The sequence below is a fragment of the Hippocampus comes genome, unplaced genomic scaffold (genome assembly GCF_001891065.2).
Source record: "Hippocampus comes isolate QL1 unplaced genomic scaffold, H_comes_QL1_v1.1 scaffold315, whole genome shotgun sequence".
NCBI classification, from domain to species: domain Eukaryota; kingdom Metazoa; phylum Chordata; class Actinopteri; order Syngnathiformes; family Syngnathidae; genus Hippocampus; species Hippocampus comes.
The window spans coordinates 2,268,430-2,284,707 of record NW_017805539.1 but is presented as its reverse complement, the minus strand read 5'-3'; the positions used below and the strand labels follow the sequence as shown (position 1 = coordinate 2,284,707).

Here is a 16,278-nt window from a genome sequence, read left to right as displayed (position 1 = left end):
TCTTGAGTTCTTTAACCCTTTTGGAAATCATACACTTGCTTCTTCTGATTATCTGGTAAGAGAGAGTTCATCATACACCGTCTGCGAGAAGATGGGGGTCTCGTCGTTAGTGTTTGCCACCCGGACGCGTATGGAGGCGGTGCCGGTGCGGGTCGGCATCCCGGCGTCCACGGCGACCACTAGGAACTCGTAGACGTGATTGGGCCGCTCGTAATCCAGCCGGCGGGCGGCGCTGACCACGCCCGCAGATGTTATGTCAAAGTCGCCGCCATGGACTGAGTAGGAGAGCTCCGAGTTGACACCCGAGTCGCAGTCCCGAGCCAGAACTGAGAATGATATCAGACTTTAATGCTCCCAAAAAGAGGCGGCGGCGGCATGGAATGATCTTTGATGCAATCTTACCTTGCAGCAGTGACGTTCCGGGGGTGACATTCTCAGGAACGTTGTCTCGGGTATAAATGGAGTGCAAGAACTCCGGGGTGCAGTCGTTTTCATCTGTTATGTAGACAACAACCTATAGGAGGCATACTTTTGTCATTAAGTAGACACTGCAGTTCTATTTATAAACTTCCTGTTTTATTTGGAAACAAAATAATGAAAAATAATCAGTCCTGACTCACTCGAGCAAACGTTCCGACCTGTTGGAGCTCATGCAGTTGTCCAAATGCTCTGCGTTTCTATTACAAGAGTTTAGTTGGAAACCTACTCTGCCTCTTCTTCTTCCTCTTAATTACACTGAATGGATTGTCCAATAGACCCTCAGTATCGCCCAAGATATTGCCGTGCAACATTGAAAATGCTCAACTCAAAATTCCGACTTTCTTGCAATACCGAAAAAAAAACATAATAAACAAGCCCTTAAAATTCTGCGATATAGCGGGGAACACTGCATACCAATAATATTTTCGCTAACCAAAACAGCAACACCCTTCAAGTCATGGAAACAATTTCTCATGTGAATCAAAGTATGAATTCTTACCAAATGATGTTGAGAGGATCTTACATCAACTGTACACATTTTTTATTGTTGTTTTTTTTTTTTGGTTTAGCATTTCAGTAGATTCGCAATGATTTGTGCCGGGTGACATTTCTTCTAAAATGTCCTTTGGGGCTGAAGGCTACACAACCTATAGATGCGACTGTGAGGTACACTATAAATAGTGTTACGGAGAAGCAGGCGGTGCACACATATGACACACGCACACACGCACACGCACACACGCACACACACACACACACACACACACACACACACACACACACACACACACACACACACACACACACTCTTGGAGTGGATTAGCCAGCCAAGCTAATAGAGTAGCCAAAGCCTTTAGGGGCCACTGGTAGCCATTTTGAAGCACTTAACAACTTTTGGACAGCAGGGAAGGTGATAATGGACACCTTCAGGTGAGTGTGAATATATCTGTGTGTGTGTGTGTGTGTGTGTGTGTGTGCGTGCGTGCGTGCGTGCGTGCGTGTGTGTGTGTGTGCGTGTGTTAATGCGAATAGCTATGACATCTTCAGAACTTACCATGAGGGGTCAGCGATGTTTTTGCACATTTACACAAGTGTGTGTATCAGCCTGTGTTTATATGAGAGTCTGTGTTTTTTATAAGAGCGCGCGTATAAGTGCTGATGTGACGGCGATGGCGTCTGATCACTGAGCTCGTGAACGCAGCTTTGATGTGCTGACTTTTCATCAAGCACCCCGACGGAAATGAGAGCAACGGCGGCGCGAGTGCGCGTTTTCGGCGCGGGGGGTGCGCGATGAGCGGCACAAGCAGCAAACTGAAGTGTTGCATCACAAAGTCTGATTCAGCAGCTGCACTCAGAAGCGAAGCAGTCGTCACTGGAAGCAAGTTTGAAAATGAAAACACTTAAGTCCCGCTCGCTACAAACTAAAATAAACAATATAAATACTACAGATTGGATTCATGTTGTGTGTTTGACCTTTGACCTTCGAGTTTACATATTCACCCGGTTCTTCAGTGGGGTTTCTCCAGCTACGTCTCCCACATTCCAAAATCATGCACGTCAGCTTCATTGAAGACTCCATTGTCATATATTAAAACATTTTTATGCTACATACAATACTGCTGACGAGTCTTCCTGCTGCGTGTTCAAATACAATTGCAAATTTCAAGCCACGAAACTTTTCTTGAGCCTATTGGGAAAAAAAATGGCATATTTTTTTGGATTCGTTTATCAGCACAGAATTAATATGAGCGTATTTCATGATAGAATATTTTATATTATCTGTAATTTGTTTCTCTCCCTTGACCATTGTTTATCTTTTGGTTTGGAGCTCATCGGTCAATGTCTGTGTGTTCCTAATGAAGTGGCCTGTCATGTGTTGTTGTTTGTTGATTTTTTTTTTTTTCCCCCATACCTCACACATTCCGCTGAGGCCAGTGTCGGGCTCAGAGGCTCGGACTTGCAGCGTATGCACGTTGTGCCCATTCTCGTAGTCGACGGCGCGGGTGAGGCTGAGGGAGCCGCTCTCCTGGTTGATGCTGAACAGATTGCCGGGATTCGACTGCAGCAGGTAAGCCAGCGTCTTCTTCTGGAAAGACACGGCTTGGACTGCACCCACACTGTACACACAAACACAGTTTGGAGTCATCTGTAGTTGTTCTCAGACAGCAGAAAAAAAGATCCGTCTGGTTGATGTCTTTACAGCAAATAACCAAATTCACCTCATTCATCATTTAAAACGTGATTGAGGGATACTGTATGTTTTTGGAAGGCGGGGGTCGGGGGGGGTTGATTGTTTAACTCTGCTGTCTTGAAGCAGGTCGGCATTTCAAATGACAATCTGTTCTCAATAGCTTTGTCTGGGGGAAAAAAAATACAGTTGCGTCGTAGGTTCATCAAAAACGAGAACAAGTCAAGATTCCAAAATGTGCCACTGTGACCGCGCTTAAATATCGTACAAAAATAAAATCGGACTAAAATAATGGGTCAATTAAAATATATTGCACATCAAAGTTTGATAAAAATCATATTGACATCAAAATGTAAAAACAATTGGACAGTGAATAATTGCAAATGAATTGATCTTAAAAGTGAAATACAACTGAACTGTACTTGGGCTGTGGTTCTTTTTTCACATCACTAGAGGGAGCTCATCTACCACGATTGGTACTCATACAACATATCGAGTCTATTTTAGAAAAAAAAAAGCCTTTTAAAATCAAATTTACAGGTTGCACTGAACAGTTTCCTAACACTGTCAATGACCTTTTTACAAGGCATTATGGGAAATGTAGTTGCTTTTGATTTAAATGAGCGAGGCTCAAAATGGCTTTTTTATGGAAGCCAGGCTGAACATGGCATGGGCGACACATCAAATGGACTCAAATGGAGGAACTACACACACACACACACACACACACACACACACACACACACACACACACACACACACACACACACACACACACACGCACACACATGCCCCCCAAACACACGACTCACAGGGTGGCATGGACACTTGGATATTATTAACACAATGTGCTTTGCGCCAGAAGCCCAGAGGGACACACTCACACTCACACACACTCACACACACACACACACACACACGCACACACATAAACAGACTTTAACACACACACCCACACACACACACACACACACACACACACACACACACATATATACACAAACAAACACACACACACCCGCATCCCTTCATGTTTATCCAGACCTCGCTTTTAATAAATATTTGAATTTGCCACACTTTCAAACTCTCAGCCTGGGGCCACACACACTCGTGCATCTGTGTCCTCTTCATCTGCCATCCAGCCCCCGAACTCTATCCTCCTCCTCCTCATCCTATCTCATGCCTCCATCCATCCCTGCAACCCTCCATCCATCCATTACTCCTGCTCCTCCATGATACATGGAATGCACATGTAGTTAATGCTACAAGTCCCACAATGCATTGCTGATTGACTGATGGTTTAATTAACATTATATTCATGTTTTGTGTTGTGTACTTGTCATGTTTTGCATTATACTGGCTGTTACCATTGCGCCAAGTGTGTTAAAGTTGCAGTTATTCGACACTCAGCGTAGCCACTACAGCTATGTTCATTCCCGTTAGCCTGTCCGTGGCGTTTCATGTTTCTTTTATGTAAATTTAATTAGATGTAAATGTATATGTTAAAATGGACACTGTTTGGTAACTTTTTGTTTTCTGTGCCCGTTTTACAAGAAACATCATCTGGAAGTGATGAATAAAGAGCTTGAAGCGAGCACATTTTTCCTCTTTTTTTTTTGGGAGAATCGTGCGAGCAAGAGAGTCTTTGATTTCCTGTGTCCTCAAAGTGATGTCACATAATCGTCTCCCATTTCCTTATAGAAAGAGGGTGAAGATAGGTGCAGAGGAATGCTTTAAAAAAGTGCGTTTTTATACATTTTAATGCATTTAAAAGATGTGGGAGTGGTGAAAAGTCTATTCGAAATAGATTTGCCAACTATCGCAAGTAGTTCGGAAATGTATCTCCCAAGATAAACAAGGCTTCACTGTAATTGTCATATAGCAAATTATTTTGTTAAAGGGATGCAAAGTGGATAATGTTGTCATTCAAATGAAGCAACAGACGCAGAGTAATGGCTGACACTCACGGCTGTCCGACGGCCACGTTCTCAGCCACGTTGAGCTGATAGGTGGCGTCGGTGAACTGCGGCGGCCGGAAGCCGGCGAGGACCGACACGGTGGCCGGCGGACCTTTGCTGCCGTCGGCGTCCACCGCCTGAACCCGCAGATGGTATTCATGGCTGGGGGTCAAGGGGCGCCCCGTGGTCCTGACTTCGCCTGAGCGGCGGTCCACCTCGAAGCAGTCCATACCACCTGATAACCGGAGAAAGAAATGTATTTTGTATTATTTATACTTTCTTATCGACTGTATTCGATGAATTACCCGTTGTTGAAAAAAAAACCATTGAAAAAAAAATGTATAATTTTCTTGAAAAAAAATGCTGAATATCATGCAAAAATAAAATAAAATGATGCAAAGTATCACTGAAATAAAAAAATAATTTAAATGAAATGTAGAAGAAAACCATATACACATTAAAATTAAAATATGTATGTTACTATTTTCAAAGAATTTTATAGAAAAAAAGACTAAAATATTCCTAACTTTCTTGAGAAAACACAAATAAAATGGTAAAAAAAGTATTTAAAAAAACTATAACTTAAAAGAACTTATTATTCATAAAAGAATAGAACAGTTATATGTAACTAAAATATTTTTTACTTAAATTCTGTTACAAATAAATTCAAATGAAACCCGAATTCAGCTAAATTCAATTAAAATTCGAGAAATAAAATGAAAATGAAGTAAAACAAAAAATAATAAGGAAACCATACTACAATAATTATGAATATTTTAATTCAGTTCAGGGTCTACCCCACCTACTGTCCAAAGACATCTCGGCTAGACTCCAGAATAGCCGCGACCCTTGCGAAGCTAAATGGTGTGGATAATGGATGGATATGATATGCCATTATTAATTACAACACATTGGATTTAATGCCGCAGCGTCAAAGCTCTTTATGTACATGATTGCATCAATGAAGAAAATATGAATGCCGTTTTCTCCGAATGTAGGTGCAATGCTTTTCCTATCAAATACTTCCATTTTTTTTTTTTAAAGCAGCATGGCTCATAAAAGTTTTGCAAAGAGCCCAAGGTAAAAGAGGGACAAATGAAGATGAAGGAGAGGAGGAAAAAGAGGAAGTGGGATCCTCAGCTGTTGACCAGAGGGCCTCCACTGGTCGCAGCTGCATCCCACCTGTCAATCATTTCATCCTGCTGCTACGATGATGCTGCTTAGCATCACTGGGGTGGAGGGGACCTCTGTTTTCTATTAACAATAGACCAGCTTTTAACAATCCTTCGAAAATGTCCAAACATCAGCATCGTGAGCGATCGCCCGACTGGTTGAACACTTTTTCTGGGTGATTCACATTTACGTAAAACACCTCATGGCCCGAGGGGGCGAATGACGAGGACGCTGCACAGACTCATATCTGTCTATCTGCACACATAGACACATTGGGTAGAGGTCCCTCTTAGCCAATGGGATACCAGGATGATGCTCGGGAGTAGCCAATGGCAGAGCAGCTCTAAGTATGTTGCGTTCAGGAAACTCGGAGCTGCGAGTTCGCAGCCCATATTGTATTTTTACCTTTCGAATCTTGAAATTTGTTTCGTAACAAGAGGCAATATTTTTCCTGTTGAGGCGTTTCGTAACTTGAAAATTTCGTACAAAGAGATCTTCGTAAGTAGAGGGACCACTGTACATGTATACGACATCGTACTGAGAGCTGTTTGTAATATACCGTAGATTGGCCACTGTGTTTTAGCACTTGAGCTGAAAAGTGAGCATTATTCTTTTTGTGGTAGAGCGTTCCTGCAGTGGCTTTCATGAAACGGTGTAACTAACAACGTGGTGACTTTATAAATAGAATGAAGTGTGACTTTATCGCACTTAAATCCACAGTGGTAAAACATGGGGATAAGTCAAATTAGGGGATGATTTGTGAGGACACGTGTCATCACGTTATGCCAAAGGGATGCAGTAAAAAAAAAAAAAAATCAACTCTTAAAATATCTTCTTTTGCTTCAACATAAATAAATAAAAATTAAAAAAATCTTCTGCCACCGGCGTCCATCCGCCCACCTCCCCAGAGACGCTCCTATTATTCCCCAATGTGGGAGCTCGCTCAGGCCCCCAGGGGAGTGTTTAGCATGGGGGTGAGGGGGTGCGGGGGTCGTGCCATTAAACAGCCATTTTTTTTCCCTTTCTCTCCCGTTTCTTGATGCTGATTGAAATTCAACAAGTCACTTTTTATTTCGATAAATTTGCGGCGCTCCAAGCTAAAGCAGGTTTGCCACATGCAAATTCACATGACAGGTAATACATATCCATTCTCATTTGCATGTACGCGTGTCATTTATGTGTAAGGATAAATATAAACTGCCAAATTTACATATACATCAGGATTTAATGTCACGCGAACACTAAGGCTATTAAATTTAGACCACCGTTCGTATACGTTTGATTTAACACTGAGTAATATTTCACTGGTAAATGGCTTCACTTAGTTTGCTGAGCAGCCTTTTGTCCCTTAATTAAAGGCTAACGTACTCCAACATCGATGCACAAACGGACCCCAGGGAGTGGAACATTAAAAAAAAAAAAAAACTGTTAGCGCGTGTATGTGAGTAACTTAACCTTTGGGTCAAGAGTTTGACATGTACGCTTTTTGTTCCTTAAATGAATACATGAAATTGTGTCAAAATAATGCAATTTTTTTTACCCAATTCTGATTTAATTAGCAAATTGTGTCAAGTGGCAGTCAATCCCAGCAATTTCATACATAAATTTGTATTATCTATATTAATAATAATTCACCAAATTGTTTTGATTAAAATAGACCAACATTCAAACTTTTTCATCTCTATTAAGCCCTGTCAAATTAATTCCTGAAATAGGCAGTTTCAAATAAGCAAAAATCTGCCAATTTTATGTCCTATTTTCGCACGTTAACGTGACAAAATAAACGCCTATTTTCTCCAGCTCTCTTTCGAGTGTGTGGACGGCCACCTCAGCAGCCTTATTTTGAACAAAATAAAATCATTTCCTTCCAATCACACTGGATACTTCAGGAATAATCACCTTCATAAAGCAAAAATACATGTTTGTGTGCAAGAGGCCAGTTTGTGTCAAGGGGCGTGGCTTCGCAAAAAACTCAATAAGGACAACGACACAACTAAGGGGTCATAAAAATTTGATTTTTATGCGATTGCTCACCGTCCAATAGGATGAACTGAGGCTGTCCGAGGGTGCCGTCACGTTGCCGTGATGACAAGCGGTAGACCACAGTCCCGGGGGCGGCGTCGGGACCTACGGCCGCTAGAAAGGGGGCCGGGAACATGGTCCACTGCAGGTGGGCCTGACTGAGTGAGCTCAGAGTCAACCGGCACAGGTACCACTCGTCACCTGCAGGAGAGAGACAGAGACTCAGTCGTATATCAAAGCAAGAGATGATGTCGTGACCCCAAACCGACAGGTCATTGGCGCTCTTTTAGGAGCCTGATGGAAGTCATTGGTGGAAAATGGAAAATATAGTGCTCCTAATTGTGATGTAGACTTATTCCAGAAATATAAAAAAAATGTCCGGAATCATAAATTGGAGCGGCTGTGGATAAAGATGCAGGGTTTTTCCACTTTTGGTTGTTACAATCAGTCACGTTATGTACTTAAAGGTCAAGAGTGAAGTAATTTTTAGAAAATCCCAAATGAAATATTTTTATGTTACAAGTAAAGTAATGAAACAAAATAGATTATATAAAGTATGAAAAAAAGAATTTCTCTTTTGTAAATTTGACAAAGTCAACGTTTTCCCCTTAAGTGAGATCCCGATGACCGACAAAGCCGCAAGTGCGATGTCATATCAAGACAACAATAGCGGGGCTCACTATGGAAAGTGTACAAAGCTAGTCAGAAATTGATTCGGAAAGCGACGCTTCAAATTTATCCGAGGGGATCCGGGTGTTTGAAGAGTTAGGGGAAGATATAGAAATCATAGAAGACGATTTCCAAAGTTTGCTCAACATAGCGTCGTGACTTTGCCGCCATTTGTTTCGAAAGCGTCACATTAGCTTTTTGCTAACACTTACTGTAAAACACAAAATGTTGTCATTGTTTGTACATGGCTTTGGCTACTTTTATGTGACTTCGTTGTATCACATTAGCAGGTTACTAGCCATCGCAGAGTGGTTATGGTTAGCAATTGGTCGGCCTGAAATACTGACGGAAAAAGTGGCGGGCTGATGGACCTTCCGTCAGTCTAACATAATGCCAAACTTTGCTTATAATAATGTTAGTTTTTTTTGTTTTGTTTTTTTGGTCATTTTCAAGTGCTTTGACATGACTTTGGCTACTTTTCAGTTTAAAAAAAAAATTGCATAAAGTTTGCTAAGCATAGTGACATGGTTTTGGCTGTATTTATGTTTATTTAGCTGTTTGCTCACACGACAACGCTGCGCTTTAGTCATTTTTACCGTACCATGCCGTCAACTTGGCAAATTCAACTGTTGTTTTATGTGTTCGAGCTGTTGTTTTGTGACCGTCGTTAGCTGTTTTTACGCCGCCCCACTTTGTAGCTAAACTAGCTAGTGCCGCGGTATGTTCACTTGGCATCATGAAAGCAGGCGTCTCTGCAGGCCCCAAGGGGACGTGCTGACATTAGTCAACGAGCTCATATCGCGCCTTTTATCTGCATCCTGTTCCCCGGGAAGCAACAGCTCCATTTTTTTTTTTTTTTTATGACGTTGCCGACAAAAAAAGACACAGGTTTTGTTTTGAAACTCTTGAGTCGTGTGCTTTTTTTTGCTTTTTTTTTTTTCCCGTGGAGGGATTTGTCGAGAAGACTGGAAAACAACAATTTCGTGTCAACTTCTGCCAACAAACTGTGTCGGAGGAGCACTGAAAAAAATTTGACTTTGGGCCAACTTTAATAAAAAGACTAATTTGCTACAGCTAAATTTATTAACTGATATCATTTGATCCGAATGAAAAGTATTACCTTTGCAAAAATTTACACAAACACGGAGCAATTAAAATAATATTTGACCACCGACTATTTGGACGATTGATTCTTTATTTTTTTTTCCCAGCTCACTTCGAACAAAAACAGCACCAAAAAAAAACAACACCACATTTACCCGCCGAAAGACCCTGTAAAGTGAATTCAGACCTTTTTTTTCTATATACATCATACAACTTTGAAGCCTCATTCTATATACTTGTTTTTTAAAATCATTATAATTTTCCAATGGTTTTAAACAACGCTCTTCTCTGTTTTGGATCAAATTCACAAGACGTTTCATTTCACTTGACAGACTTTAAAACAAGGACATTTTGGCAGAAATTTGGCACACCAACCTTCTGTTTAAAGTTTAAATGCTATTTAAGTAACACTATGGCCTTTTGTTTGACGGTGGGGGGGGCACTCAGTCAAAATGAACAGACCAGGTTTGAACTCTAAACCACCATTTTCAACAAAACTGTAAAAAAAAAAAAAAAAAAAAAAAAATCACTTCAACTAAATGACGTTGGTTTCACTTTTTTCAGTGAAGCAGAAGGAAGAGGTGAAGATGAACCGCTCCTCACGTCCTCCTCTGCCTGCATGCTTGTCACTCCTGGCTGGTTAAATGCAGAATAATGGCGTCTATTTAAAGTTGTCTTGTTTTACATACGCTGTACCCCTCCAGCCGCGAAATGGAACGTGGCCCATTATCACAATCAACATCAACGCGACCTGACAGCTCGGAACTGAGGACGACCGAGGAGGTGAGAGAAGGAGCAGGTGGAAAGAGGTGTGGAGGGGAATGGATTGAAAGGGGTTCGAGGGGAAAAAAAGGGAGGCGTGGGGATGCTAGCAATTAGCTAGCGCATTAGTGAAAAAAAAAAAAAAAAGGTAAAGCGACCCCTCCCTCTCACTTGCCAAGCTCCACTCAGCGTGGGCGCCTGAACAGAGTCAAACCGATGCACGCGTAGGCAGCTTTCTGGAGCGTACCGTAAGACGCATGTTAAAAAGCCGAGCGCTGACCGCAGGGACGCACACGTTTGCGCTTTCGCGCGTGTTAACTTGACGCTTGTCTGACACGAAAGGAGCGCTGTCGTAAGGATTGTTAGGATGCAGGGCCGCTTTCCGTCGCTCTTTTGTCACTTGGTGTCCGCTGCATTTTTCATGCGGCGAGGTGACAGCACAAAGCGGAAAGCGCAAAGCGAAACCCTGAGGGGTGGGTCCGCCCTCCGCACGCCAAGGAGCTCATGAATAGGGACTTGGCGGGAGTCATGATGCCCGCGGAGGTCGCTTCCCGTAGCAAAATGAGTTTGAGGCTCAATGAACTTGTGTGCAAACGAGTCTCAGGGCCAGATCTGAATGTGAGTCGACTTCCCGTAATGCTACCCCTCATTAGCCACGCCTTCACCTGACTGAGCGTGAACAAGATAACCCCACCGCGTGTCGGTCTGTTGGATGAGGCCATTGTACCGCCGCGACCTCTCTCTTGTTTATCTTTGGCATTCTGTGGCACACGTATGTCATTGGATCCAGTCAAGACCACCGAGTCACACTTTGTCACATGGGCTAGGCAGAGGCGACCTCTTGTGTGGGGGCAGCCGAGACAGTATAAGTGTAGGAATCATTTTGGACAGACTCGACCATCTTCCGCATCTGGCAGAAAAGGGCTCCACAGCCGTGTCTCGATCTTTCTGGCATGATGGCATCCATTAAATCAGGGGTGTCGAACTCACTTTAGTCGTGGGCCACATTTTAGTTACCGTTTCCCTTGGAGGACCGTTATGACTGAAACCCCATCCCCCCAAAAAAAAAAAAATCAATCATAACAGTTTATTCAACGATTGTTTGTTACTGTAATGAGGGGTTCGGTAACAAGAAAATGCTTACAATATAGCTCTTATTTATTACATGTGAGAACTTAAAATTTTGGTACAGATTTTATCAAGCATCATGAAAGTTGAAATGTTTGATTTGCTTTCGCGGGCCACACAAAATGATGTGCCAGGCCAGATCTGGCCCCCGGGCCTTGAGTTTGACACCCACCATGCATTAATGAATCCAACTGAGAATGTGAAGTCTTCTAGTAGTTACTGTTAGTATAATATTTGAATATTGCAAACATTCTCAAATCAGTAGGAAGGATGGAAGGAAGGAAGGAAGGAAGGAAGGAAGGAAGGAAGGAAGGAAAGTTCAACACAAGTTTTCATGTTGGTTCTGTGTTGACCTATGATGGCACCGTGTTGAGTATGATGTTGTTGCGTGTTGGTTCTGTGATAGTTACCTTTCACAACTTTTGTTGAGACCAAAAAAAAAGTGTCCAGCTTGGAATCTGAACATTGCTGAAATTCATCATGACAAACCTTCACATCAGTTTAAACCAAACAAGCGCAAGGAAGTGAAAGATGCTAGAAAGGATTTTAACGTCGACGTGTACACGTTTGTGTACTCGTGTTTGTGTCACACCGGCAGTTTTCACTGCGCGGGGGGAGGGAAGCAGACGCGAACCGACTGCTACGTGATGTTATTCGGCGTGAAGGAGCTGTACAAATAAGACGAAGAAGGAGAAGGAGGAATCATGCTGCCTCACCGGAGGAGCATCAATTAGCAAAGGGAAGGAAAACAAGATGCCGCTGGGGGGGGGGTAGGGGGGGATGACGGAATGACGGGAAAAGAATAAAACAAAGACATCCAAGATAGGAAGTAAGCTTATGCCAATTCATGTTCATGATGTTGACCAAGGATTAGTGTGTTTATGATAACAGTGAACCGTCACGATATTGGCGTTCATTGTTGAAAGCAATCCTTTTTTTTTTCCCGAACGGGTTTTAACAGCATACAGGAAGAGAACTCATCTCATTTCATAACAAGCAATTTTTTCGCAGATAGGGAACACAAATGCCAAAAAGAAGCCTCAAGCTGTTTAATGCTACTCCCAGGTGAAGTTTACTGTCAAACTAAACATAAAACAAAGAGAACTGTACACATATTTAAAACAACGACAGAGTTTTGCCTGAGGATAGTTTTAATGCTAACTAACAAACAATACAAAACACAATAGACAGGGTAACAAATCGCATCGGTGTCATGGTTATGATAGAGGTCACAACATTGCAACAGATATTTCAACACAAACGGTTGGACCAATGTACATAGACACGATAACAATATTCACAAGCATATATTTTTTTTATGATGATTTCAAAACTAGCAATCCAACAATTTGATTTGTAAATGTAAATAATACGATGAGGCAAGCCGTGACTAGAAAGTGTGTATGGTGTATGGTTCACTTGAACATTTTAGCGTTTAAGGAGGAGTACATTTTGTATACATTTGCCACGGCTTTTTGTCTACGCCGAAGGTGTCATTACCACAAAATAATTTGGGGGTCAAAACTTCTGTTTGTTTCCATCCATTCATCCATCCGTTAATTTCCTTCCACTTATGCGGGATAGGATGCGGGGCTCGAAAACCACTTTAACGCTGCAAACACTCCTGTATGTGCTTGTGTGTGTGTGTGTGTGTGTGTGTGTGTGTGTGTGTGTGTGTGTGTGTGTGTGTGTGTGTGTGTGTGTGTGTGTGTGTATGTGCGCATGTGTGTGATTGACAGGGTGGGATAGATTTCCATGGCAACCCACAGCGGCACAGGTGTCCCCACGGTGATATGTCAAGTTGACATGTGAGAAGCACTCTCTCTTTGCCTCGTGTGTGTGTGTGTGTGTGTGTGGGGGGGGGGGTGCGCAACGCAAGCTAAAGTGTGCGACTTTAGATTCCCGTCGAAGTTACAGTGAGGTCACATAACGGCAAAAGGACACGACGTAAGCGAGCTTCGAGGCGAACTCGTCTCAAAGAGCGAACAAACACGCTTCTGTTGGTGAACCGGGACCTCCATCTGGTCCGTGGAATCCAGCGAACACAGCCCTCCTGCATCCTAATTAGCAACCTTATAGACTGGCCCACTTTACACACACACACGCACGCACGCACGCGCGCACGCACGCACACACACACACACACACACACACACACACACACACACACACACACACACACACACACACAAAGGCAAAGTCCTGCAGGCACACACTTAATTAAACCTCATCTGCACTGCTGATGATGAGCAATGCAGGAAATGAAAATAATAATAATTAAAGCCGCATGCCTTTTTCATGGTGAATACTCGAGGTGATCGTCAGATTTTGACACCATGCTCTGTCCAGCTTAGACAGTTTAGAAATGGATGCTTCAAACTCCCTGTTCAGGTCCGTTAAATCGATAGGATAATCGCTCGGATAATCGATTCTAAAAAGATTCGTTAGTGACAGCCCTACCCCACGGTGTTGTGCGGAACGGTCAACCACGTAGCTCAAATGTGGGGTGTGATTGATTGACGGCATTCCCCGTTGTCGTACGCCTCTTGTTGTGACGTATACGTACACTTAAGTGCAAGTTTGTGCGCATTTAACTTTGTGTGTATCCCTGACCGCCAGCCTCCCCGTCCATAAGAAACCTGCCGGAGACTCGCAGGACTCTCAGGAGAAGCGTGCGGGCCAAGTGAGGAACAACATGAAAAGTCACTTAGGGGCTGCAAGTTGTGGTTAGTGTGGAGAAGATGAGCTTTTAGAACAAGAGAACCAGATGAATGAAAATGAAGAAAAAAAACACTTCAAAAGGAGGAAAGGTTGAAAAGGAACCCAAAACGCAGCACCGTTCTGGGAAGTTTATTCTCTCTCGCGGCGACCAAAATATCAAAATCGTCTGCAATTGCAAACCATCGGGGAAAAAAACATTTTTAAATGAAAGCAAATCAAAAGTGATCAGCTCATAGCTTTATAAAGGCAGATTTTTGTTGCAATGGAGCTTAATGGATCGTACCTAATGAAGTCTCCATCAGTTCCATACGTTGGTATTGCATTGCACTTTTCAGAAAACAATGAAAAAATTTTTTTTAAATTACACTAAAACAATGAAATCAAAAACTACAACATTCTGCAGTATTGTACAATTGTATGAGGAGTTCATTTAGACAAAAATAAAGCCACGCCCACCACGCCGAGTCACACACTGCTTATCATGTGTGCTGTCTGAATTTTCATCTCATAATTTACACCGCACACATGAATCGCCAATAAAGCATCACAAGTGGACTCCCCCACATCCATATTTCACTATCATACTCGTTCCTTCCAGATCTGAGGTCAGTTTGCGCCCTGTGCCGCGATAGTGAGACTTGAAATGAAATATGGCCACTGAGGAAAAATGATGAGGTGGTTGCATCAGTGGCGTGCGTTATTGTTCCATTCCCGCCAAACCCATTCCCGCTTTCCCACGGAGCCGGAGCCACGCAGACCCTGTGGGGCCCCTGATGAGGCTGCTCAGGAGGCCCTCGGCTCCAGTTCGCTTCAACTTCACACGCCTCGTCGCTATCGACGATCAATGGCGGCGCAGCTGGATGAGAGGGGAAGGAACATCAAGACGGAGACCGAGAGAAGAAATACGAGTGGACCAAAACACACCCCCCCCCCCCCCCCCCCCCAAAAAAAAAGAACACAAAGAGGGAAAACAAAGAATAAAATCAAAGCGGGGAAAAATGTGATGTCAAAGACAGAAATGGATAAGAAAGGCATCATGGGAAGTGGGGCAAGCGGGCGGGTCGAACAGGATTTAATGATAATTCACAGCTTTTGTTTTAATCACCTTCGAGAAACAGACGGGTGGAGACTGTCTCTTCAGAGGCCAGTTGATGTATGTGTGTGTGTGTGTGTGTGTGTGTGTGTGTGTGTGTGTGTGTGTGTGTGGACATGCTCACGGATGTGTGCCAAATAGTGCAAGAGTCTCACCAGGAGATAAAACTAGGAAGTAAACATGAAAAAAGATAAGAAAAGTTCTTAAGTGGAAATATATTCAATTGCATACTGAACTGATCGGTACTGCTGGGTGAAAATCAGTCGACAAGTGGTCAATTGCGGAGTGGGGCGGGGGATATTTGGTACCGGTAGATTGAGTTCAAATGCAAGACAAAATCTTGAACTAGTCAAAAGCACCGAAAACCAAAATGACAACTTCCTGTTGTACAGTATTTTTGGGAATGGGTCCTAGAGACGTTTTTGTGGGCCTATTCATGATAGACATGCCCACAAAAATTTCATCCTGCTAACCGAAACTCGCTTCAGGGATTGAATCTTCAAAAGATTCCATGGAATGTAACCAAGTCCGTTTTTGGTGGGTTATTCATTTCGAGCACAAATTCGTCTTTGGAGAAGGCGTGGAAATGATCACTATGAACTGACAACTTCAAATAAAAATGGTCGACTTCCTGTGTTTTTTCGGGGATGGCTTTTTTTTTTTGTGGATCTACTTGAGACAGCCTTGGCAACCAAATTTCATTTTGATAAGTGCTGAATTTGGCAGCAATCGGACAAACTCTAGAAGGACTTTACCCTTGCAAAGTTCCTGGAAACAGCCAGATTGAACCAAAACGGGAGACTTCCGGTGTCTTTTATTGCATGGCTTCTTTTTGAGACTTTTTTGTTTGAGTCCGATAAACATGCCAGCCAACTTCCATGATGCTCAATGTTAAATTTGGTTGCAATTGGACAAAATCGCTACAAGGAGTTTGCCTTTGGAGTTTGACTGGAAATGTGCTCAAAAATGGCCTTTTCAAA

At 42.8% G+C, this 16,278-nt stretch overlaps 1 protein-coding gene across 1 annotated transcript in view; it reads right to left on the bottom strand.

Moving 5' to 3' along the window:
- LOC109521002 (putative neural-cadherin 2) overlaps positions 1 to 16,278 on the bottom strand; it is an 83,183-nt gene that overhangs the window by 39,967 nt on the left and 26,938 nt on the right. The window contains exons 2-6 of the mRNA XM_019878581.1: positions 7,834 to 8,022; positions 4,636 to 4,861; positions 2,393 to 2,597; positions 403 to 514; positions 77 to 326 (exon numbers count right to left, since the gene is read on the bottom strand). Coding sequence (XP_019734140.1) covers positions 77 to 326; positions 403 to 514; positions 2,393 to 2,597; positions 4,636 to 4,861; positions 7,834 to 8,022 — 982 coding nt within the window. The remainder of the gene's footprint in view (positions 1 to 76; positions 327 to 402; positions 515 to 2,392; positions 2,598 to 4,635; positions 4,862 to 7,833; positions 8,023 to 16,278) is intronic.